At 36.8% G+C, this 25,596-nt stretch overlaps 1 protein-coding gene across 1 annotated transcript; it reads right to left on the bottom strand.

The window, feature by feature from the left end:
- Positions 1 to 19,417: 19,417 nt before the first annotated feature.
- Positions 19,418 to 24,117, bottom strand: LOC140879855 (protein CHUP1, chloroplastic). Its single transcript, XM_073283793.1, has 9 exons — positions 23,583 to 24,117; positions 23,362 to 23,447; positions 22,493 to 23,257; positions 21,063 to 22,406; positions 20,850 to 20,981; positions 20,555 to 20,736; positions 20,222 to 20,333; positions 19,945 to 20,088; positions 19,418 to 19,758 (listed from the first exon to the last, which is right to left on the bottom strand). Exons 1-9 carry the CDS (start codon positions 23,680 to 23,682, stop codon positions 19,660 to 19,662), a joined length of 2,964 nt encoding a protein of 987 aa, XP_073139894.1. The 5' UTR covers positions 23,683 to 24,117; the 3' UTR covers positions 19,418 to 19,659.
- Between the last annotated feature and the right edge of the window lie 1,479 nt (positions 24,118 to 25,596).

Genomic DNA, 25,596 nt, shown 5'->3' with positions numbered 1-25,596 from the left:
TGGGGGTGGAGGCTGATGCTTGGAGACGTGAGGGTTGGGTAGATTAGGGTGAAATTTTAATTAAAATAAAGTTTTGGAATAATTAAAAATATTAATAAGAAATTTTAAATATGAAATATATAACTTAAAAGCTCTAAATAATAATTGAAATCTGATAACTTTAATAAAATCCCGAAATAATTATTTTAGGGAATTTTAAAGATAATAAAAAGTCATTATTTTGGCTTATTTTGAATAAAAACGGACTCCTAAAAATATATAAAATTAAATACTGATAATTTTGAGGAAATAAAACTCAAAATAATATTTTTGGGCTCTAAAAATGCTCATGAAATAAATTGGATAGAAAGTTGTCATCTCGTCCGTCCACGGTCCCGTCTACGCGATAAAATAATTTAAATACTAAAAATTATAAAAATCTCAAATTATTGGTTAAATGCTTGAAAATAAATCTTAAAACATGCACAAATAATTCACATCATAATTTAACCCATAAATCTAAAATTTTAAATAAATAAATTTCCTAATTATACATGCGAATTTACGTATTAAAATATCGGGTGTTACACAACCCAAGTTTTATTTTATTTTTGTTTTGTTTTAGTATTTTTAATTTTTTTAATTTATTTAAATTTTAATTTTTTTTGAGGGCATGTCTTGTTCACGCGCTAACATTGAATTTTCTACTCTAGGTCCTTGTAAAGAAATATCGAGTATCAATGTCCCTGCCCTAGAAAATATGATGGGATATGACTACTGACGGTCATGCCACAGGTATGTGCATTCCTCCGTTCTTGTTTTTGAATTATCGTACATTGAGGACAATGCACATATTTAAGTTTGGGGGGGTGTTTAAAAAAATTGAAAATTGTGAAATTTTTCATGAGTTAGTTTGAGTTAAACGCATAATGTGTAATTGTGTTGGCCTATGATGAAAATAATTTTTGTGCTAAAAAGCTTGTATTATCTTTATTTAATCTTGAGTTCTCACCCATATGAACTATGTCTTGATTGTTGACACTCTAGTGATTAAAAAACTTTGTGATTTTGTGAGTGGATTGGATGATTTGATTATTAACTTTGGTGATTTGTATTCAAAACCGAGGTAGACTTCTACGATCTTAGAAATGATTTAGGAAAAAAAAAAATTAAAATGAATAATTAAAAAGTTGCCAAAGCAACATAGAAAAAAATATATATATATTTTTACAACTCCATCCGGGCCTGGAAAGGGATTGAAATCCTAATCACCAATCCATGGCTAAGTTTGCGGATAAAATGGGGTTGATGCTCCATCCGGGCTATAGACGAGGGGATTGAAATCCGAATCTTATCTTTAGTTATAGCTAAGTCTGTGGATAATTATTGGGGCTAAAATAAAACTTGGTGCAAAATGCAGCGATGTTATTAAAAAACTATGATATAACTTGAAATGTCCTTTTGATCTTAGTGAGTAGAAGTTTAACTTGGTGGAGAGTGTTTTGAAACTGGAGAGCGGAATTTATGAATCTATGAAGCAAACATGTTACATTAGTGTATCGAAAGCGAGGAAAATAGACAAGATTGGCAAATCACATACACACGAGAACTCTTGAGAAAATTAGCGAACACGTGTATTGAATCTTGGAATGTAAAAATTCGGAGGTCAACTATATTGTTCATTACTGTTTTGCTCGGGACTAGCAAAAGTCTAAGTTTGGGGGGATTTGATAAGTGCATTTTATGCACTTAATTTGCATATGATTTGACTTGGCTTTTGTGATGTATCGAGTAGATTTTATGCGTATTTGTTGTTGTTTTTGTGAGATGCAAGGATTGGAGGAAAAGTAACGAGAAGAGACGAAAAAAGTAATTACGGAGATGCAAGTTTACAAAATTACTGGAGCTGATAGATACATCCAAATCCAATCTTCACCGTTCACAATAAAGTTTGGGATGTTTTAAAACTGCTGTCAAAATTTCAGCTCAATCCGACGGCTAGAACTCAAATTATGATTTTTTCAAGAATGCTGCGCGAGCTGGATGCGCTGTAGCGCACCCGCGCCCGGAACCGGTGCACCCACGCCCTGTAGCTCTTATTTTGAGAAAATTATCGGCGATCAGCGCCCCTGCACCCTAGGACAGCGCACCCGCGCCCTGGAACCCAAAAACGCGGCGCACCCGTGCCCGAGAGTAGCACACCCGCGCCTGACGTGTCGTATTTTTGGAAACTTTTAGTCTCGAACTTTAAAAGGACTCGTTGACATATATCATATTATTATCGAGGGTTTTCATTAGTTTTTGAAGGCTAGAGACGGATAGAGACCTAGGAAAAGAGAGAAGAAGCATTCTTGGCACGAAGACGGACGAAGCGACTACCGGAGACGGAGAAGCATCATCTACCTTCGTTTTTATTTCATTCTTTCTCCTAATTTTTGAATTCTGTTCAAGAACATGCTTTTTTTTATTTTTATTTTCATTATGAACTAATTCCTTTGTCTAGAGGGACAACGTAGCTTGACTTGAAAGCATGTTTTTGATATTTTGATTGATATATTAGAATTATTCATTCGGTTTATTTGTGTTTTCCTGAATCGATTGCTTCAATTTACTGGACATAGATTGAATGATATTTTATTTAGAATCTATCACTCGAGAGAGGAGATTTTGAATACGACATAGAAAAATACATCTTTGGTGTTTATATTGTTCGAGAGGCATATAACTCCATAGAAGTCATAGAAAAATTCTTGTGCTATTTACCGGATTTAATAATTGAACTTTGATAGAGATATTGAGTTTGCTATTGAATACGAATTTCTGCTTGACACTCGAGAGAGGTAGTAGAAAATAATAGGAATTCTTGGCTAATAAACTAGAAGAATTTATGATATAGATTTCTTTAGGAATTAACTTGGTGGATGGTTAAGTGATGTCGAACCTCTAGAATTTGTCTCTCATTGAATTTTCGTCTTGCGAACTCGTCGTTAATTAATTTTATTTATTGCAAATTTTAGTTTGATATAACTCAAATCATTCTCGTAGCTCTACATAGGATTAAGATTTGATTAGTTGCAAATATTCAATATAATATCATTTTATTCATTCTCTGTGGGATCGACTTGGACTCATTTAATTCTATAGTAAAACTTGACACCGTGCACTTGCGGGCACAAAATTACGCAACACACATCCCTATGTCATTTTAGGAAATTCCACTCCCTTAAGTTAAGAAGTCCAACTTCTCTTTCACCAAATTTAACTCTTTATATTCAACTATCTCAACAGGGATTAGAAATCCATTACTTGTGTAACCCTCAATGGTTCAGGGATACAGCTAGCCGTGGGCTCACAACTCCTTGTGACTCGGAACAATAATTTCCGACTTACCCATCGAATCATGGTAAGAGCGCCTACCAACATCGCCCCATGATTCCCTAGGTATCACTGATAGTTCCTGCAAGAACCAGTAGGTTTTGGTTAGCGTACAGTACGGTCCCTTCATCCATATATCCCGATCGAATCAACAACCATTGGTACATCGAGAGTCGTTCGAGATTCGATAACTATGCAATACATCTTGAAGATCAAATAGTGACATCGCATGTGCTACTAGGAAACCAAGTAACCTAAAGCACATCATGTACTCTGGCCAGAGATTTGTCATTCTAATATCTCCTCAGATCGCATAGGATATCCACACTCGCAAGCGTGTGGTGAATCCTTGACAACAAAGCATTGACTCCTATATGTGTCGTAACTGTACCCAATCTCGACACCTGATGACCCTCATAGAGTCGGTAAACGAGTCAAAGTACAGTACTAGCATATAGAGTCTCCATGATGTTTCAAGTAGTAAAGACTAATGGTGTACAACCAAAACCGCGGACTTATTCACTCAATTAATGATAACCACTTGGAAAGTCCGAATAGGGTAGTTCGATCATCCATCATATGAATATCCATTTGCATGCTTCGAACATCTCTATGTTCTATACCAATGAAACGTGGTACTGGGCATCGCAAATGTTAGTCTCAATCTCGAGCGATCCTTATCCTTATTAGCGGACGGCTCAATTGACTAGGAACTGTTTAAAATATACAGTGATTACAAGATGTGTTTCATGATAGTCATTCAATTCTACTATCACATTTTACATGCACTCTAGTATATTCAAGGTCTTTATCTAAACATCGTATAGTACGTCACAACATAATAATATGATAAAAGATAAAGTAAATGCCAATATAAAAGTGTAAATTATATTAAACAAAGATTGTTTACACATAGAGTCACAAAAGCCCTTAGCCACAAGTTGGCTAACCGGGCACCCACTCTTTCAATCTCCCACTTGCCCTAAAGCCAACTAGTCATACTACGTAGTCTCATTGCTTCGTGATGTTTGTCAAATAATGGTCCTGGCAAGGGCTTAGTAAGTGGATCAGCGATATTGTCTGCAAAGGCCACTCTCTCGACAGTGATGTCTCCTCTTTCCACGATCTCCTGGATTATGTGGTATTTTCTCAGTATGTGTTTGGATCTTTGATGAGACCTTGGTTCCTTTGCCTGAGCAACGGCACCAGTGTTGTCACAGTACACCGGGACTGGACCAACAGCTTCAGGAATTACGCCCAAATCTTGGACAAAATTTCTCATCCAAACGGCCTCTTTAGCAGCAGCTGATGCTGCAATGTACTCTGCCTCAGTGGTGGAATCCGTTGTGGTGTCCTGCTTGGAACTCTTCCAAGAGACAGCACCGCCATTGAGCATGAATACAAATCCAGAGGTTGATTTTGAGTCATCCACGTCACTTTGGAAGCTAGAGTCTGTATAGCCATCCAATTTCAATTCTCTTCCCCCATAAACCATTAATATATTATTAGTCCTTATTAAGTACTTAAGAATATCCTTCACAGCTTTCCAATGCATTTGACCGAGATTGGCTTGATATCTGCTCGTGACACTCAGAGCATAGGCCACATCCGGTCTGGTAGATATCATCACATACATGATACTCCCTATGGCTGACGCATATGGTATGTGTGTCATTTTCTCTATCTCTTCGTCAGTCTTGGAAGACATAGACTTGGATAGAGAAACTCCATGACACATAGGTAGATGTCCTCTCTTGGACTCATCCATAGAAAACTTTTTCAATATGGTGTCAATGTAGGTTGCTTGAGTGAGTCCTATCATTATCTTAGATCTATATCTATAGATCTGTATCCCTAGAATATAGGATGCCACCTAAGTCCTTCATCGAGAATCTACCTGACAACCATATATTTGTTGACTGCAACATCCCTACATCATTTCCAATGAGTAGGATGTCATCAACATAAAGTATTAAGAATGTCACAGCATCCTTAACTACTTTATTGTATACGCACGGTTCCTCCGGGTTCTTGATGAAACCAAAGTCCTTTATTGTTTCAACAAATTTTTGGTTCCAACTTCTTGATGCTTGTTTGAGACCATAAATTGATCTCTGAATCTTGCATACCTTATGCTCGCTTTCCATGGATGTGAATCCCTCGGGCTACTTCATATAGATTTCTTCCTTAATGTTTCCATTAAGGAATGAAGTCTTCACATCCATTTTCCATATCTCATAGTCATACCAAGCTGCTATGGCAATAAGGATTCTTATGGACTTGAACATTGTGACTGGTGAAAAAGTTTCATCATAGTCAACACCTTGTCTTTGAGTATAAATTTTTTGCTACCAATCGTACCTTGTAGGTCAGTACCTTACCATCAGGCCAAAGTTTTCTTTTGTAGATCCATTTACACCCTATAGGAACAATTTCATCGGGAGGATCTACTAAAGACCAAACTTCATTTGCAGGCATGGAGTCTATTTCAGACTGCATAGCTTCAAGCCATAAGTTTGAATCAGCATCAGAAATTGCTTCCTTGAAGTTTCTTGGATCACATCCAATGTCGGGTTCACTTTGATCCCCTTCAAGAAGAAGACCATATCGAATAGGAGGTCTAGAAGTCCTTTTGGATCTTCTAAGAGGTGTCGTGTCAATTAATGGTTCCTGAGGTGAGGGATCGTTATTTTGTATCTCGGGTTCTTCTTGAATTTCTTCAAGTTCCATCATCTTGCCTTTCTTATCAAGTAAGAACTCCTTCTCCATGAAGGTGGCATTCCTAGAAACAAACACTTTTGTTTCAAAAGGATGATAAAAATAATATCCGATCGAATATACCCTACAAAATAACATAAAGTGGATCGACTATCCAACTTATCTCCCACTGTCTGCTTCACGTAAGCAGGACATCCTCAAATCCTCAAGTACGAATACTTAGGAGTTTTGTCATTCCATAACTCGTATGGAGTTTTATTCACTGCTTTAGTATGTACATTGTTTAACAACAATAATGTCGTTTGCGCATAGCCCCAAAACGAAGGTGAAGCTCAGTGAAGCTCATCATAGATCGAACCATGTCCAACAGAGTTTGATTACGATGCTCCAAAACACCATTAAGTTGAGGTGTAGCAGGAGTAATCCACTGAGAGAGAATCCCATTCTCTTTTAGATAGTCCAAAAACTCGGTAATTAATTATTCTCCTCCTCGATCCGATCGAAGTGCTTTAATACTCTTACCTAGCTTGTTTTCTACTTCAGCCTTGAATTCTTTGAACTTTTAAAATGATTCAGACTTATATTTCATCAAATATAAATACTCATACTGGGAATAATCATCAGTAAAGGTAATGAAGTAGATGTGATCAAATTTAGTACCAATACTAAATGGGTCGCAAACATCTGTATGGATCAAATCCAATAGATTTTGACTACACTCAGGTCTTCCCTTAAATGGAGTTTTAGTCATTTTTCCTTTTAGGCAGGATTCACAAGTAGGTAGAGAGTTTATATCAGACATATCAAACATGCCCTCTCCCACTAGCTTGTTCATCCTCCTTAAGGAAATATGACCTAACCTAGCGTGCCAAAGGTTTGCAGGGTTATCACTATCGTTTCTCCTTTTATTGTTGTTGCCGGTTTATCAACATAATTAACTGGAACATCTTTTAATTTTAAGTTATATAGATCATTTTCAAGTTGTCCATTTCCAATCAAACATTTATTCTTGTACATATTGCAAATCTCATTCGCAAAATTTCAAGAAAAACCATCTCTATCAAGCATAGAAATAGAAATAATGTTTTAATGAAATCTGGCACAAATGAAACATATCTCAAAAATAGCTTAAAATTGTTTTACAAAATTTTAAACAAATGTCTCCCACAGCTTTGGCTTCAACTCTGGAACCATTCCCGAGCCTTAACTGGGTCTTACCTATCCTTAGCCTACGACTTCTTGTCATCATCTGCAATTCTTTGCAAATGTGAGATCCACATCTGGTATCCTATACCCAAGAAGTAGTATTAAGTGATACATTTATTTCAATATAAAATATATCCTATGCAGTTCGTAACTGCTCGATATATTCTTTGTTGTTGTGCTTCCAGTAACCGGGTTTCTTGCAGTGATGTCAAACTTCTTTAGACTTGTCCAGCTTTGCATGTAACATTTGGCCTTGAGATCATGGTCCCACCATTTCTCTAGTTCGGTCAACCTTTCCGAAGTTACATCAGCCGGGGCTGTTTTCGGAGGAGCCTTTTCTAGCATGTAGAAAATCTTCTCCGAACTCAGGACAATCTTAACTTATGGAACTAATCCGTATAGTTTGTGCCAGTCATTTTATTTTGTTTGAGAATAGAAACATGTGGATTACTCGAATTCATCATAATGAAATACTGAGATGAAAGCAGATAATTATCAGTGATTGCTTAATTAATTTACTAAGACATAAAATAAGGCGAGATTAATTTTATGAATTACACTCCCACTATTTTAACGATTTCACCACCCTCTAGTGAAAACGAAAAACTGGTTTCCTTAGTGGGATCATGGAGTCCAATTGACAAATCATAGTCCTGAATAATATCAGCCAACCATAATTTTCAAAAGGTAGTGCCCAATTGCTTCCGAAGCAACCCCCATGTTTTTTTACGTCATGTCCAATAAGGGCCCAATAATATGACGCCGTTTATTGTGACATGTCAAGATGACCCATCATTATTAAGTTGTGATGGACGGTCGCCATGTGAATCCCAAATAATATGAGCCAATCCCATGGGAGTTCCACCCAACTTAAAACGTGTGTCGATCCAATATACAGCTTTCCGACGAACGGGCTCCCCCAATAATATGAGCCGGACTATGCCCGCGGGTAGCATCTCATACATTGATCGTTGATGGAAGGTAGGAACATTTAAACAATATTTAAATTTTCTTTTTTTAATCTTGATATCAATTTTAAATCATATTTAAAATGAGGATTTTTAATTTTGAAAATTGTCTCATCATTTAAAAATTTGTATTATTGCGGGATTCTGCAATTTAGTCTAAACATGCATATAACAATAATATCAAATATTATATAAAGGATGATCGATGCCTAGATCTTATCGACCCGTGGTTGCCAATTACGAGTCTAAATCCAATCCTAGGTGATATGCAAGTATGCAATGCAATCCTATTACATTGAGCTTCCAATTTACATTTCTTCGGTCTTTATTGTCTGCTGGGCCCACCATTATCTTCAAATCTTTATCTCCCACTAAGTCTAATAAATTTACAATAAATTTCGATGACAAGTAGGGGATACATATTTAAGTATGGGAACGGGCCATAAACCAGGCCCACTTTTATTACAAATGATAAATCAATTTGGGCTATAAACCAAACCCATTAATAAAACCCAACAACAATAATAAAAACCAAATGTAAACAACCTAACATACACCTACAAAATTGGTCATGGCAATCGATCATCCTCTTATCCAATAATTAATTCAATAATTAAATCATTGGATAACATGCAATGGCAACATAATTAAAAAAGATAAAATCAAATTTTATCTAATATAATCATAAGATCATATCTTATCATCAATTGTACCAAAATAATTAATTTTGTAAAATCTAATTTAACGGATAAAATTTATAAATTTTCCAAAAATTCAAATTTATCCAAAAATAAATTTTAAAAATTTCGGGTTCAAACAATTTTGACCCAATTCCTCGTGGACTAATCAAAACAATTTTCGATCGGACCAAAAACTAAATTTTCAAAAATTTAAAATTCTTTAAAAAAATCAATTTTTAATTTTTCTGGCTGCCCGGGAAGCCCTGCCCCCACGTGGGGCCTGGGCAGCCCGTCGCTGCCCTTGGGCAAGGGCAGCGATCCAATCGCTGCCCGTGTTGCCCATAAAATTTAATTTTAAAAAAAATTTGTTTTGTTTTCCAAAAACCGAGGCCAAAATTTTGTACAATCGATAAATTTTAATCATTTGATCTGAGAACAACCTGTCTCTGATACCACTGTTGGAACACGTTTTCAGATCAGTCAGATCTGATACCCGGAGCAGCGGAAGTTTAAAATTTTTTATTTTTTGATCTGGAACGATTCCAGATCATGGGCATCAAATCCTTACGATTAAAATTAAACAATTAAAATAATAATAACAATTATAATTTTACCTTTTCAAGCTATGGCTTGATCTATGGACTTCAACAGATTAAATTTGCTCTTGTTGTAAATCCCAGAAACCGATGACTCGCTCGATCAACTCCTGAATTAGGTCCACGAATAAAAAACTAAAATCCTCTGATTGATTGCACTAGAAATCAATTAGATGTTTATCGAAATTATTTACAGATTTGATCTGTCAATTCAGAATGTAATTTTCCAAAAATCACAGACTGGATTCTCTCACAAAAGGGAGACAGGATTTTCGAAAAATCCTCTTGAGACCCTCTCAAGATTTTCAAAAATTCCTTGTTAATTATGAGGTTGTTTTTTTTTAATTTCTGTACTGCAATAACTTGTTTATAATGTGGGCTGCTAAAAGCTTAGGGCTCATTAGTCATAAGTTCAAGCCTGACAAGCAAAGCCCGCATGTTCAGAAATTAATATAAAATTTATCGTGATTTCAAAAAATGTCCATCCCTATGTCATTTTAGAAACCTTTTTCTGCATATTTTAAAGTCAAGATAATTTTTTTGAATCCGAATTCAGTGATTTCAAAAAATGTATATCCCTATGTCATTTTAGGAAATTCCACTCCCTTTAGTTAAGAAGTCCAACTTCTCTTTCGCCAAATTTAACTCTTTAAATTCAACTATCTCAACGGGGATTAGAAATCCATTACTTGTGTAACCCTCAATGGTTCAGGGATACAGCTAGCCGTGGGCTCATCGCCCCATGATTCCCTAGGTATCACTGATAGTACCTGCAAGAACTAGTAGGTTTTGGTTAGCGTACAGTACGGTCCCTTCATCCATATATCCCGATCGAATCAACAACCATTGGTACATCGAGAGTCGTTCGAGATTCGATAACTATGCAATACATCTTGAAGATCAAATAGTGACATCGCATGTGCTACTAGGAAACCAAGTAACCTAAAGCACATCATGTACTCTGGCCAGAGATTTGTCACACTAATATCTCCTCAGATCGCATAGGATATCCACACTCGCAAGCGTGTGGTGAATCCTTGACAACAAAGCATTGACTCTTATATGTGTGTAACTGTACCCAATCTCGACACCTGATGACCCTCATAGAGTCGGTAAACGAGTCAAAGTACAGTACTAGCATATAGAGTCTCCATGATGTTTCAAGTAGTAAGGACTAATGGTGTACAACCAAAACCGCGGAATTATCCACTCAATTAATGATAACCACTTGAAAAGTTCGAATAGAGTAGTTCGATCATCCATCATATGAATATCCATTTGCATGCTTCGAACATCTCTATGTTCTATACCAATGAAACGTGGTACTAGGCATCGAAAATGCTAGTCTCAATCTCGAGCGATCCTTATCCTTATTAGCGGATGGCTCAATTGACTAGGAACTGTTTAGAATATACAGTGATTACAAGATGTGTTTCATGATAGTCATTCAATTCTACTATCACATTTTACATGCACTCTAGTATATTCAAGGTCTTTATCTAAACATCGTATAGTACGTCACAACATAATAATATGATAAAAGATAAAGTAAATGCCAATATAAAAGTGTAAATTATATTAAACAAAGATTGTTTACACATAGAGTCACAAAAGCCCTTAGCCACAAGTTGGCTAACCGGGCACCCACTCTTTCATTAACTTCATGTAGTTCCTCTTAAAATAAATAAAATATATAATATTGTTAATAAATGGATGTAAATTAAATAAGGTGATCATAAATTGTACGACTTAAATAACTTAAACAATGGTTTGGCTGTAAGTGAATTTGGGAGCATATGTGTCACGTTAATTTTGAATATCTATTTAATTTTTGATTTTTCTGGATAACTGTGTTATCTATCGCTTAATTGTTTGGGAAATGGCCCATAACTGAGTGATGAATGGAACCACACATTTTTTTGGGACAGAGGGAAAACTAACCCGAATTATTACCAAAACAAACAGGTTAAACAAGTGCTTAAGCATTTCAATAACCAGTCTAATATTGATTGTTTTGTTAATACAAAACTAAGAGTGTTATGAAGCCGATGACACCAAAATAACACACATGGATGCACTAACAAACTATGAAAACCAAACGATAACCATGGCAACACAGTAGCAACGCCCAAGCTTGTTGGTTGAGGGACGAACAGAAGGCTAAACCACCAAAATAACACACATGGATGCATAAACAAACTATTAAAACCAAACGATAAGCGTAACAACACAGTAGCCACGCCCAAGCCCGCTGGTTGTGGGACGAACAGAAGTTTGAATCAATCCATTGAAGGGGAGTTGCTGCAGAAAATAGCACAAACCATAGGCGTCCCTAGATCTGCAAACAATAACGATGTTCATGTAATAAATTGGGGAGCAGCTGCAGTTACGACCGAAAAAAATACGAGTCATGATGTTGATAAGTGACAAAATGTGAGGTAAAAAGAGGAACTTATATTCAGGAGCATAGAAGTTGCATTAAAATTCTTCATTAACGTAGGAATGCAGAAGGCCTAGATACTAATCCACGTTATAAACCACGTTATAAAACTTGATGGAGAAAGAGAGGGGTATCATCCGAAAAAAATGGAATGGAGACGTAGAAGAACTTACATACAGGAACATAGAAGCGACATTAAAAATTATAATCCGGTGGAGTAATGAGGACACAATAGTAATTCAATAGGGACAAGTGAGTGGAGTAATGAGACCACAATAGTAATTTAATAGAGACAAGTGAGTCTTTTCATAATTCAATAATAGTTGTTTATTTATCATTGTTGTTTCCTTTTGGATGCCAAGAACATCGAAATAAACACAGGACAGTTTTGATTGTTTGGAAAGCCAAGTGTCATTGTGGCAACTCTAATAAAAGGCCAGATGTGTTACAAAGTTAGAAAGTCGATATCTTTTTAATAACCGATTATAATAAAGTTGTTTGGAAAAAGTAATATACAGTATCATTCTATTTAATAATAGTTGTTTGTTTATCATTGTTGTTTCTTTTTTTTTCTTTTTTTTCTTTTTTAAAAAAAAATGGCTATAGCCACTTATTTATTGATAAAAAAGGAAACATTACAAGGAGGGGATAAACTCCCAATAATGAAAACATGAAAAAAAAAAAAAAAAGACCTAAGTGTCTAACTCTTAAGTCTAAATAAAGAAACCAGACTATAATCCAAACCAATCAAAATAAAGTACACCCAATCCCAAAACTTATTACTTGTGTGGCCTCAAATCGTATCTCAAAGTCGTGGTGCTCCTAATCGACTGCCAAACCTTTCTTCTTCCTCGGAGTCCAGTTGGTGCTAGAAGGAAGGGTCATGAGCATGACTAGAAGCATATGAATCCGTAAGAAACTGCATGTACACAAAATAGTCACCAGATTCAAAATCATCACCCTCCAAGGTGGCCCACTTGGGTTTTTGAACCAAGGTCTTCTTAGCTTTGAAAATACCATTTCTCTTGTTGTTCAAAAATTCTGTTTTGAGGATAGGGGACTTAGTGGAAGAGCAGGAAGATTTGGAGCTAGGATTAGAAGATTTGCCAACAAAAGAGTCATTTGATTTATTAATGGAGAAAAATTCAGAAGAAGAAGGGTTCGAGGGAGCCACAGGCAAGCTGCCCGAGCTGCTCGAGGGCCTGGCCGAACTTCCCGAGTGCCTGCCCTGACTGCCCGAATAACCCTGCGTCGAAGCTTGGGAAGGTATAAGATGAGGAGAAGGGTTGAGGGGTAGGAGATAAAGGTTAAAAAAGGGGCAATTAGCGAAAAGGGGAAGACCCAAAGGGGGAGGGTGCAAATTATTAAGAGATTTGCACCTTTTAAATTTAAAAATAATTGAAAAAGGAGAGGGGGAATGGGGGGTGGTGGCCGAATGGGGTGGGGATGATGGGGAGTGGTCATCTAAACAAGGAAAAGTTGTGAAAATTTCCTTAAGAATTGGATTGTGTAATTGGGACAAATTACCAAAACAAAGGGGGTTAGAAGAAGTCAAAGATTTCGGATTTGCAATTTCAAATTTTGAATTTTGAAAATTAAAAATTTTAGGGGAGGAGGGAATTGGTTCTGAAAGATCTGAAAATAAGGAATTTGGAGGATTATGAGGGATAACTTCCTCAACAACCGACACCCTAGCAGCCACCGACCCGCCGTCGCCATGTGCCCCGTCGCTAGTGATAGGACCGCCGCTGCCGCCCGTGGAGTCACCGACCGGATCAGAACGAAGCGCTGAAACCAAATTTTTGGTCACATCGCTCTCCACCGCCTTCTTCTTCTTGCAAATTAATGAATCATGGCAAAAAACATGGCAGAATGAGAGTATTTTGGCAGATTTTTGAAAACGACCTCTTGATTAAAGATTTTATCGCCCTTTTGAATCGGAATAGTCGAGGGCCACTCAATCGAGATATCCAGCTCTAAGCATAAACGAGCCACACTAGGCCTCATTTTCTGGATGGTTTCGTTGTCCAGACAAACCGACTTTTCGATCATTTGACCAATAGAGAAAAGGGAATTGTGATCGTAAAGGTGGAGAGGGAGTCCAGGAAAGTTGACCCAAACCGGAACCGTAGATGGTTCCTCCTTGAAATTGAAGTCCGGAGTCCATCTGAAAATCTTAATGGGGGAGCCCGCCACACGCCAAATCCGGTTGGACCACATGTATTTAAATCTTCTTGAAGTAAAAGGAGAATAACAATGAGTCCACCCTGGAGAGAGCCAATCGAGACATGACATTTGAATTTAATGGCTTCGAACGCTTTGCGAACATCTTCAAGTTTGGAACGCCGATTGAAGAATTTACCAATCAAGGTAAACTCTACTGATTGAGAGATGGTGGCGACTTCTTCAAGAGAAAAAGACATCACAAGTTGACCATTTTTGGTTGTCGGAGCAAGGATAGGAATGGAATCCGGGGAGGAATAGGCCGCCGGAGAAAAATATTAAAGGGGTTTAAAAAGAGATGCAAAGGATTTAGAGGAAGGTTTAGAGGATATGCACGGTGGGAGGGGCTCCGCCAGCAACATGTCCGCCGCCGGCCGTGGGAGAGGGGTGGAGGCGAGGCTAGATTAGAGGGGTAGGGGCGGCGGCAAAGAGGAGAGAGGGGAGGGGAAAAGAGAGGAGAGAGAAGAGAGCATTTCCAAAATTTTGGAAGTGTTTAGCCACTAGTCTTTTGTTGTTTTCTTTTGAATGCCAAGAACATCGAAATAACTATATGTAGTTCCTCTTAAAATAAATAAAATATATAATATTGTTCATCAATGGATGTAAATTAAATAAGGTGATCATCAATTGTACGACTTAAATAAATTAAACAATGGTTTGGCTGTGAGTAAATTTGGGAGCATATGTGTCACGTTAATTTTGAATATCTATTTAATTTTTGCTTTTTCTGGATAACTGTGTTATCTATCACTTAATTTTTTGGGAAATGGCCCATAACCGAGTGATGAATGGAATCACACATTTGTTTGGGACATAGTGAAAACCAACCCGAATTATTACCAAAACAAACAAGTTAAACAAATGTGTAAGCATTTCAATAACCAGTCTAATATTGATTGTTTTGTTAATACAAAACTAAGAGTGGTATGAAGCCCATGACACCAAAATAACACACATGGATGCATTAACAAACTATAAAAACCAAACGATAACCATGGAAACAAAGTAGCAACACCCAAGCTCGTTAGTTGAGGGACGAACAGAAGGCTAAACCACCAAAATAACACACATGGATGCAGAAACAAACTATTAAAACCAAACGATAAGCATAACAACACAGTAGCCACGCCCAAGGCCATTGGTCGAGGGACGAACAGAAGCCAATATCACCAAAATAACACACATGGATGCATAAACAAACTATTAAACCGAACGATAAGAGTAACAACACAGTAGCCACACCCAAGCCCGCTGGTTGTGGGACGAACATAAGTTTGAATCAATCCGTTGAAGGGGAATTGCTGCAAAAATGTAGCACAAACAATAGGCGTCCCTTGCTACAGTTACGAAGGAAAAAAATACAAGCCATGATGATGATAAGTGACAAAAAGCGAGATAAAAAGATGAACTTATATACAGGAGCATAGAAGTTGCATTAAAATTCTTCATTAAGGTAGGAATGCAGAAGGCCTAGAGACTAATCCACGTTATAAACCACGTTATAAAACTTGATGGAGAAAGAGAGGGGTATCATCCGGAAAAAAAAAAAAAAGTAATGGAGACGTAGAGGAACTTATATACAGGAACATAGAAGCGGCATTAAAAATTCTAATCTGGTGGAGTAATGAGGACACAATAGTAATTCAATAGGGACAAGTGAGTGGAGTAATGAGGCCAATAGTAATTTAATAGGGACAAGTGAGTCTTTTCACAATTCAATCATAGTTGTTTATTTATCATTGTTGTTTCCTTTTGAATGCCAAGAACATCGAAATAAACACATGACAATTTTGATTGTTTGGAAAGCCAAGTGCCATTGTGGCAACTCTAATGAAAGACCAGATGTGTTACAAAGTTAGAAAGTCGATATTTTTTTAATAACCGATTATAATAAAGTTTTTTGGAAAAATTAATATACAATATCATTCTATTTAATAATAGTTGTTTATTTATCATTGTTGTTTCCTTTTGAATTCCAAGAACATCGAAATAACTACATGTATTTCCTCTTAAAATAAATAAAATATATAATATTGTTAATCAATGGATGTAAATTAAATAAGATGATCATCAATTGTACGACTTAAATAACTTAAACAATGGTTTGGCTGTAAGTGAATTTGGGAGCATATGTGTCACGTTAATTTTGAATATCTATTTAATTTTTTGTTTTTTCTGGATAACTGTGTTATCTATCGCTTAATTATTTGGGAAATGACCCATAACCGAGTGATGAATGAAACCACACATTTGTTTGGGACAGAGGGAAAACCAACCCAAATTATTACCAAAACAAACAAGTTAAACAAGTGCGTAAGCATTTCAATAAACAGTCTAATATTGATTGTTTTGTTAATACAAAACTAAGAGTGGTATAAAGCCGATGACACCAAAATAACACACATGAATGCACTAAAAAACTATGAAAACCAAACGATAACCATGTCAACACAGTAGCAACGCCCAAGCTCGTTGGTTGAGGGACGAACAGAAGGCTAAACCACCAAAATAACACACATGGATGCATAAACAAACTATTAAAACCAAATGATAATCGTAACAACACAGTAGCCACGCCCAAGGCCGTTGGTCGAGGGACGAACATAAGCCGATATAACCAAAATAACACACATGGATGCAGAAACAAACTATTAAAACCGAACGATAAGCATAACAACACAGTAGCCACGCCCAAGCTCGCTGGTTGTGGGACGAACAGAAGTTTGAATCAATCCGTTGAAGGGGAATTGCTGCAGAAAATAGCACAAACGATAGGCGTCCCTAGATATGCAAACAATAACGATGTGCATGTAACAAATTGGGGAGCAGCTGCAGTTACGATGGAAAAAAAAAACGAGCCATGATGATGATAAGTGACAAAAAGCGAGGTAAAAAAAGGAACTTTTATACAGGAGCATAGAAGTTGCATTAAAATTCTTCATTAAGGTAGGAATGCAGAAGGCCTAGAGACTAATCCACGTTATAAACCACGTTATAAAACTTGATGGAGAAAGAGAGGGTTATCATCCCGAAGAAAAAAAGAATGGAGACGTAAAGGAACTTATATACAGGAACATAGAAGCGGCATTAAAAATTCTAATCTGGTGGAGTAATGAGGACACAATAGTAATTCAATAGGGACAAGTGAGTGGAGTAATGAGGCCACAATAGTAATTTAATAGAGACAAGTGAGTCTTTTCACAATTCAATAATAGTTGTTTATTTATCATTGTTGTTTCCTTTTGAATGCCAAGAACATCGAAATAAACACATGACAATTTTGATTGTTTGAAAAGCCAAGTGCCATTGTGGCAACTCTAATGAAAGGCCAGATGTGTTACAAAGTTATAAAGTCGATATCTTTTTAATAACCGATTATAATAAAGTTTTTTTGGAAAAAGTAATATACAAACGATAGGCGTCCCTAGATCTGCAAACAATAACGATGTGCATGTAACAAATTGGGGAGCAGCTCCAGTTACGACGAAAAAAAATACGAGCCATGATGATGATAAGTGACACAATGCGAATTAAAAAGATGAACTTATATTCAGGAGCATAGAAGTTGCATTAAAATTCTTCATTAAGGTAGGAATGCAGAAGGCCTAGAGACAAATTCACGTTATAAAACTTGATGGAGAAAGAGAGAGGGGTATCATCCGAAAAAAAAGGAATGGAGATGTAGAGGAACTTATATACAGGGAACATAGAAGCGGCATTAAAAATTCTAATCTGGTGGAGTAATGAGGACACAATAGTAATTCAATAGGGACAAGTGAGTGGAGTAATGAGACCAATAGTAATTTAATAGGGACAAGTGAGTCTTTTCACAATTCAAAGTGATATATTTATATATTATATAATATATAATATAATATAATAATAATAATAATATATATATATTAATAATAGATATGTGAAAAGATAATTAACGAACTTGATTATTTGTCGTGTTAAAAATAAATCGTACACAAATAAAAAAACTCTTGTGTGTCAAATATTTTATTCGAACTGATCCATGAAAAAATATTATTTATGTTAAAAGTTATTTTTCATTTTATATAATCCGATTCTCAGAAAAATATCAATGAGACTGTCTCATACTAAACTAGTATACTACCTACGTGGCTATGTTCAAATGGATGAACAAAGTCAAACAGAGAACGATTTGGCTTCTCATGTTTGTTTCTTGAATTTTAAGGAACATTTAATACGTTCCTTCCACAGCACAGCCTCGTTCTGTCCTCTCATATCCATATTTAACATAACAATTCAAATTTGCTTATATTTGGTCCTTTGCATTAAACTACCAACCTCTACTTATTCCATTTGCTCTATGCTTCTCCTTCAAAACCTCCTCTTTCACATAATTCATCCCCATATTTTTTAATGAAAATTCTTCAGCTATGCCTTTTTTTCTTCCTCATGTTCTGCATCTCAAAGTACATTCATACCACCACCGACGTCCCCTCGGAAGCATCGGTTCTAAGGCACCATTATGTCATCAACCATAGGAAAGCAATGGCTAGCAAGTTTGATTTCACCCCGTTTCTCAATCACCACCGCGGCCAACACCACCAGGAACATCCCGGGAAGCCCACCGGAGGCGTAACCGATCCACTTTATGGAGTTGAGGCGCGTCTTGTTCCTACTGGTCCAAATCCTTTGCATCACTAGTCATTAGTAGCTAGGCTTTAGAAGCAAGATTAATGAAATGATGGTAAGATAGATGTGGTTTGATTGATTAATTGTTGCAATTTTTAGTTCACCATGCAATATTGTTTTGAGGATCATGAAATGATGATCTTGTTGAGTTTAGCAATATTTTTTTTTATATATTTTTATTTCTTGTTGATCACTAAGCATGGAACTTTTTAGGCTACATGATATGTGACAAATGTAGAGTACTAACTGTGAAAAAGCTGCAACTTGAAATTTCAACGGGGCATTATGAAGTGGAGAGGAAAATGAAATATACATCGGACACTTGTCTAACAATTCGGTGATTAGTTAATTATACGTAGTCAAAGTATTTATTTATTTTGAGGAGATTAAACTTTTAGACAGCGTGTGGTGCACGTGATTATAATCTGTCTTCTGATAACGCTAAATCCTGGTTTTCTGCTACGTGCTACATTAACTTCTGCCTTAATTCTTGCAACACCAACCTTTAAGAAAAAATTATATAATAAATAATTCATAATACTATTATTACCATATTAGACAAATGAAGATGAAAAGTTATATGCTAACATTCACTTCTAAAATTTACTCCTTTTTCCCGAGCAAAAACACAATGTTTTAGTACAAAATGCCAAAAATCATACCACCGAGTTTTCGATTACTCTAAGCTTCGATTGATCTTTGTATTCTATGCATCTTTTTTTAGCTGAAGGGACGATTTTACAGGGTTCATATGTATTTGAAATTTAACAAGGCAAAAAGAAAAATGAAAAAGAAAAAAAGATGAGTCCTTAAGCTCCCATATTATGGTCTCCTCCTGTTTTTGCATGAGCTCTGCTTCTTAATTCTTCAAAAGCCTTCATGCTTTCTGCATCAAAGCCTCCAGCAAACTGAAACAAATTTCAGTCATGTTGTTAAGCTGATGTAGCGAGCATCTTTAAGAGTAAATAAGCATTTTGTGATGGTCATCGGTTAAAAATAATTTATCTTTGTCAAACAAAAACCGGGCTGAATACAATTGATATTTTCATGTTTGAGTTTAAGCTCGGGATGACACATAGCCTCTAGAATGTTACCTGATGAACACGGAAAGCGAACCGAACCCCTTGAAGAATCAAGAACTCTCTGTTAGGTTCCTTCTCAGGTTCAGTCATAGCATCAAGCTCACTTGCAACACGTTTCATGTATTTCCTAGCCAATTGTACTGATGAAAGCTTGATCTGAAAATATGCAATCCATTTTCATGTGATCACTCACCGTTCATGCATGCAGTCAAAATGTGACTATTTTCGAAATAACCACTAAAAAGTTGGCCTAGTTCCATCATATGTACACATGAAATAAAAAGCATACCTTTCCTACTACACCCGTATCGAGCAACCAATCAACGGGAATTCCAAATTCCTTGTACCGTGACGTGGCCATATCTCGCGTGCGCAAAAGGGCGTACACACTTTGTTCCACCCTGTACGCATGAGACAGAGTATGCCACAAATATGAGCCAAACAATAAATAAAACATACTGAAAGAGCAAGTAGAGGACCTATTGACCTTTTCTAAAAATGTAAGTTTCCTTTAAAGAATCATACAGTCAGTCTCTCATCTTGATCACTGGAATACCAATATACCATTGGCCTCATTTTTTATCGAAACAGATACTATATAAGTCAACGTGGGAACTCTTACTTCTCAAGTAACTTGTACATCTTCTTCAAAGCAGGTTCACAAGGAAGAGTAGGATCATCGGTGAATGATGTCACTTGCTTCTCCAATTTCATCAGGTCTTGATACTCAAATGATGCCTCTCTCAAAGCATCAGCTTTCCCTTCCGGCCAATCAAAATGCTTGAGAACTGCTCGTTCATCGACCTAGAATGAAGGTTTGAATGATAAAAAATTGTAAGAGAAATGTGCAATGTATTTTCTAAAAGTAGTAAAAGTTGTGGTTAAATCAGCTTAATGGTAGAGATGAAGGGGTGTACTAAGAAGGAGAGTTCCTCGTCTAGCCAGTTCACAAAAGCCACCAAATCGTCTACATTGGTAAAGGAAGCAGCACGAACTTCAGCTGCCAGCGACTCGACAAAATCGCCTTGAGTCTCCACATCAGCTTTAACCTGATTCAAGAAATCTTTCATTCTTAATATCAAGAAACTAGTATTCATACCAACGGTGATAGAAGATGGAAGTTCACTTACGGCCAATAGGAACGAGGATCTGTTCTCTATCTCCCCAATCATGTTACTCCTTGCTTCTGAGGTGTTTGATGTGGTAGAAATCAGTGAAGAAGTATCCTTCTTTGCTTCACGTTTCATCAATGACTGGTAGAATTCAACTAGTTCAGGAGCTCGGTGAACTTTGTCACCACCTCCACCTGCTCTCGAGAGACTTCCTGGAGGAGGAGGTGGGCGTGGAGGCCCACCAGGTGGTGGCGGGGGTGGTGGTGCTCCCGGTGGAGGTGGTGGTGGTGGTGGAGCGCCTGGTGGTCCACTAGAGACTGGTTTATTTCCACCAGTAGAAGCCTCACCAGATGCTTTGGGAGGAGGTCGAGGAACCCTTGGTGCTCTCTTTTCGATATGTGCAAGTTTCATTCTACTCACAACAGTAGATTCGTCTTTGTTATCATTATTAGACTGGTCACCTGAATCTCCAGATACAATCGGTTTCTCCTTTATAAGTGAGAGCTTCGGGGGTAGGGAAACCGATTTATTCAAATCCGAAACCGATTTATTCACATCTCCTCCACCAAATCTTGCTGTTCTTGCTTTTTGAGCCTTTTCCTTGAGCTGTTTCTCCCTCTCTAAAGCCAGTTTGTGGCGGTCTTTATACGCTGGATACTTCTCGTCTAGAACTCCTTCCACAGATTTCGACATCAAATGAAAAGACGATGCCACAGAATTGAGTGAATCAGGAGGTAATCCTGGAGTTTCAGGGGAGTTAATCTCGTCTTGTTCCACTGTCCCAAATGTCGTAATTGCCATACCGTCACCTGCATTTCTAAGCATTAGGGATTCTAAAGGACCTCTTGGCCGAGTACTAATGCTGCTCCTGCTCGGAGACCCTCCACCAATTGATCGTGCCGGAGAAGAAACCGTGCTAGAATCGTCTTTATTTCGACCCCATCTCTTCAGTTTTTGGATCAAGCTTGGTTTTTTGCTCAAACTACTCAATCTGCTAGTTGAACTATCAACAGAAGCATTGTCAAAATCTTCACTATCGACAGACATGTTATCAAAATTGCTTTCCATATCCGTGTCTCCTCCTCCACGTTCTGACTCGGCATACTCCAACATCAGCAGTTTAGCCCTCTCCTGAGATCTTGGACTCAGACTTTTACTAAGATCGCGGGCCGAAATTTTTCCAGATGGCGTTTGGTAGTTGCGAAGCTCGAATCTTAGGCAGGCATTCACCCAACGAAGATAAACAAGCTCTTCAACTTCACTGAATCTATTCATCTGGAGCCCTTCAACTTGTTTAAGGAGGTCCTCATTTGTATGCCTCAAGTTATTCACTTCTTCCCTCACATTGGCAACCATTTCACTCTGCAGCAACACAAAAAACAGGCCGTGTCATGAATAAAATGGTGAATTTTGAACAAGATTTGCTTCGACTCAATCGAAATTTCTACCTCTGTCATGCTAGAAAGGGTCTTAACTCTGCCTTCTGCTGCATCCAATTTCACCGTCAACTCCCTCTTCTCAATTTGAAGTTCTTTATTCTTCCTCTTAAGCTCCATAATCTCCACCTCCATTTCCTTCAAGAACTTTAACTTTTTCTCAACATCTGTGTTTTTCTTGAAAGCTTCCTCCTCTTTTGCTTGAAGCCCAGTAACCTGTTGCTTCAGCAACAAAAGGTGGGCTTTTGTCTGATTAGCTTCAAGCTGAATTTGCCTCTGCAAATCATACAACTTCTTTTTAGTCATTTCGAGTTCTTTCCTAGCAGTTGCTCCTTGAGACACCTCTTCTTGAAGCTTTTTCCTCTCTGCCTGCAAAGTATTTATGGTAACATTCAACATATCAATTTCAACAGACTTAATCTTGAGCTGCTTCTGTAACTCAACGATACTCGATTCTTGCTCCTTCAAACCATAGTATTCAAGCAACTCTCCTTCAAGTTTCACCTCTCTCTCTTCCAATTCTTTAACTAACCTCCTTAATCTTTCGAGTTCACTTGCATGGATTGCCATTTCACTTTCATACATCCTTTCTTTTTCTGCCATAGAATTGGCTGATGTATCATATTTATCTGTAGGCAAAGGTATATCAATTTCTCCTGATAAAAGACTTTCAAATTCCGGCAAAAGCTCATCCGCAAAGTCCGAGGTGATGCTCATTCTGGGGTTTATTATGCTATTAATTAGTTTAACTTCTTCCTTCTCTTCTTCCTCCTCAGCCTGCAGTATTCAAGAAAACATAGTGTAAATCGATAAAAGAATCGACTTTCTACATCTTATCTGCACTTGAATGAAACTTAGTTACAATGTAAGAATCCAAGTACCTCATTGAGGCCATCCTTAGAGCAGGTGAGATGCTCTTCATCTTCCCTTGCAATCAAAGATTTCTCTTGGGATTCTTCACCATTTTCTGAAGTGAAAATCATAAGTTAATGACCAGCAAATTGAAAAATAAAATCAACCCAGCAACAGACAGTTTCATCGGAACATTTTAATCAAACCAAATCATTCTAAAAACAATCAAAATAAAATAAAAAAAGAGTACCAGTTGGCTTAGCCTGTGAAGCAGCGGCCCTAGCCCTCTTCTGATTAACTGCATAAGCTGCAGCTGTGGCAGCAACAAGGAAGCCAACCCTGACAATCATGTGGGAATTATGGATGAAAGATACTTAAAATTCCCACTCATTTACAGAGACAAACACCCCTTAAACTGGTCTTCTACAATTTCAAGTGGACTCCATAGCTCACACACTCTACAGCAGGCATATAAAAGACAAGCAAGAAACAAGAGTCTTCTGCAGATTACTTAAAATTTTCTTTAATTATTTAAGCTTCAAAGTACTAAAACCAAAAAACAATTATAATAATAATAATAGTAATAGCATTATCTTTGTTATAAGGTTAAAGACGCTTCACAGAAATCATAGTCCTTTGCGTTTTTTGAGTTTCCTGATAAATACAAATCCAACACATCTGTCATACAAGACATGCAGGAGCCACCAATTTTTAGTGGCCACTCTTTTTCCAAGAGAATATGTATTGAATTTGTAGAGATGGATGAGATGGGTCTCACTCGCTAAATTCTTTATTTTAGATTAATGAACCAAAGAAAGTAATCATTTTGGCTGAAAATGACAAATGTACTCTGAAAAAAGAATTCAGCGCCACCATATGTTCTTGCAATCTAGTTCCTCTTTTTATCCAAGTCCCACTCGTGTCTGTGAACGAGAAAAATAGGTAAATTAGGAAAATCATGCCTTTTTTTATAAATTTTTTTTTTAAAATAAGAGACAAAAAATATATTTCATGTACTTTTGAATGGCAAGAAAAGGTATAGTGTAGCTAGTTGGTTTGTAAAAGGTGAATTTGACATTTAATTGCTGGCTTTGCTTAAATGGATTGGTTCGGGCAGATAATGTTTGCCACAAGATTGCAAATTAAACTACATGAATGGCACAACTTCGTTAATCATTTGGCTACTTGGTGGGGTTTTTCCTTTGTCATCGGCACATTTAATTCTTGGATTTATAGTGCCCAAAATGAAGGGCTGCCCCTTTTCCTTTTGCTTCTTGTGGGACCATAGCCTAATTTTTATAAGCCAACTTACTACATTCCTGAAAATTTTCCTTAAAAAAAAAAAATCACAGTCGTTTGCTCATGTTGGCAACAACCGAGTCCAACTCGATAGGGATTTTTTTTATTTTTTCGAGAATCATCGATCGAGTTTCGTGGTTAATATTAATTTTTTATAAAAAAAATTAAATTAAATTAAACGTGTGGTTTTCAAGCGCAAGGAATGGGGGTGAACTTCTTCTCCAAGAGGAGGATAGGAAAATCTGGCTTCAAGTATGCCACAAGTGGCTACCAAGGTATCGACATTTTATTGGGCCGTAGCTCTTGTGTGGGAAAGATGAGAATGTGGCCCAAAATCAGGGAATGGCCCAAGAAGAACATTGTAGTTTCAGATTGACAAGGCCCAATTAAAAAATCGTTGCTGAAATTTGACCCAAAAACTTAACTAATGGTTACTTGGACAAATTAACTAGATATTTAAAAGTCACACGATAAACTAAAATTAAAATCAATAAATTTGGAGAAATGTAAAAATAAGTTTAAAAAAATTATTATATTATAATCTTTGAAGCCATTTAAGTCCTCGATAAAATTTTTCCATATAAAATAAATTTAATGTGAATCTAAAAACGGCGGCCGTCGGAGGAATTGTGAAAATTGATACCGATAAATCGGCTAAGGCTTTCTCCATTGGAACGATGAGGTAGCCAATTACTAATAATTGCTGCCTCAATATTCCCATTAACCCTGAACTTTGCTGCCATTTCCACCTAATTTTGTTGAATCTCTCCACGTACAACAAAATTTTCAACATCCCAATTTCCAAAAGTTACGTCACAAAATATATGATCGTCCGACCTTTAATATTTAATTTTAATATAATATTTTACTAAATGTCATATATTCGTAACAAGAGATGCCCCGTGAATATATTTTATTTACTAAGATACTGCTAATTAATTGCTCCATAGGTACGGTATAAAGCA

Source organism: Henckelia pumila, chromosome 2 (assembly GCF_033568475.1).
Source record: "Henckelia pumila isolate YLH828 chromosome 2, ASM3356847v2, whole genome shotgun sequence".
Lineage (NCBI taxonomy): Eukaryota > Viridiplantae > Streptophyta > Magnoliopsida > Lamiales > Gesneriaceae > Henckelia > Henckelia pumila.
Note: the sequence above shows the minus strand (reverse complement) of the source record. Positions and strands in the feature narration are given on the sequence as shown.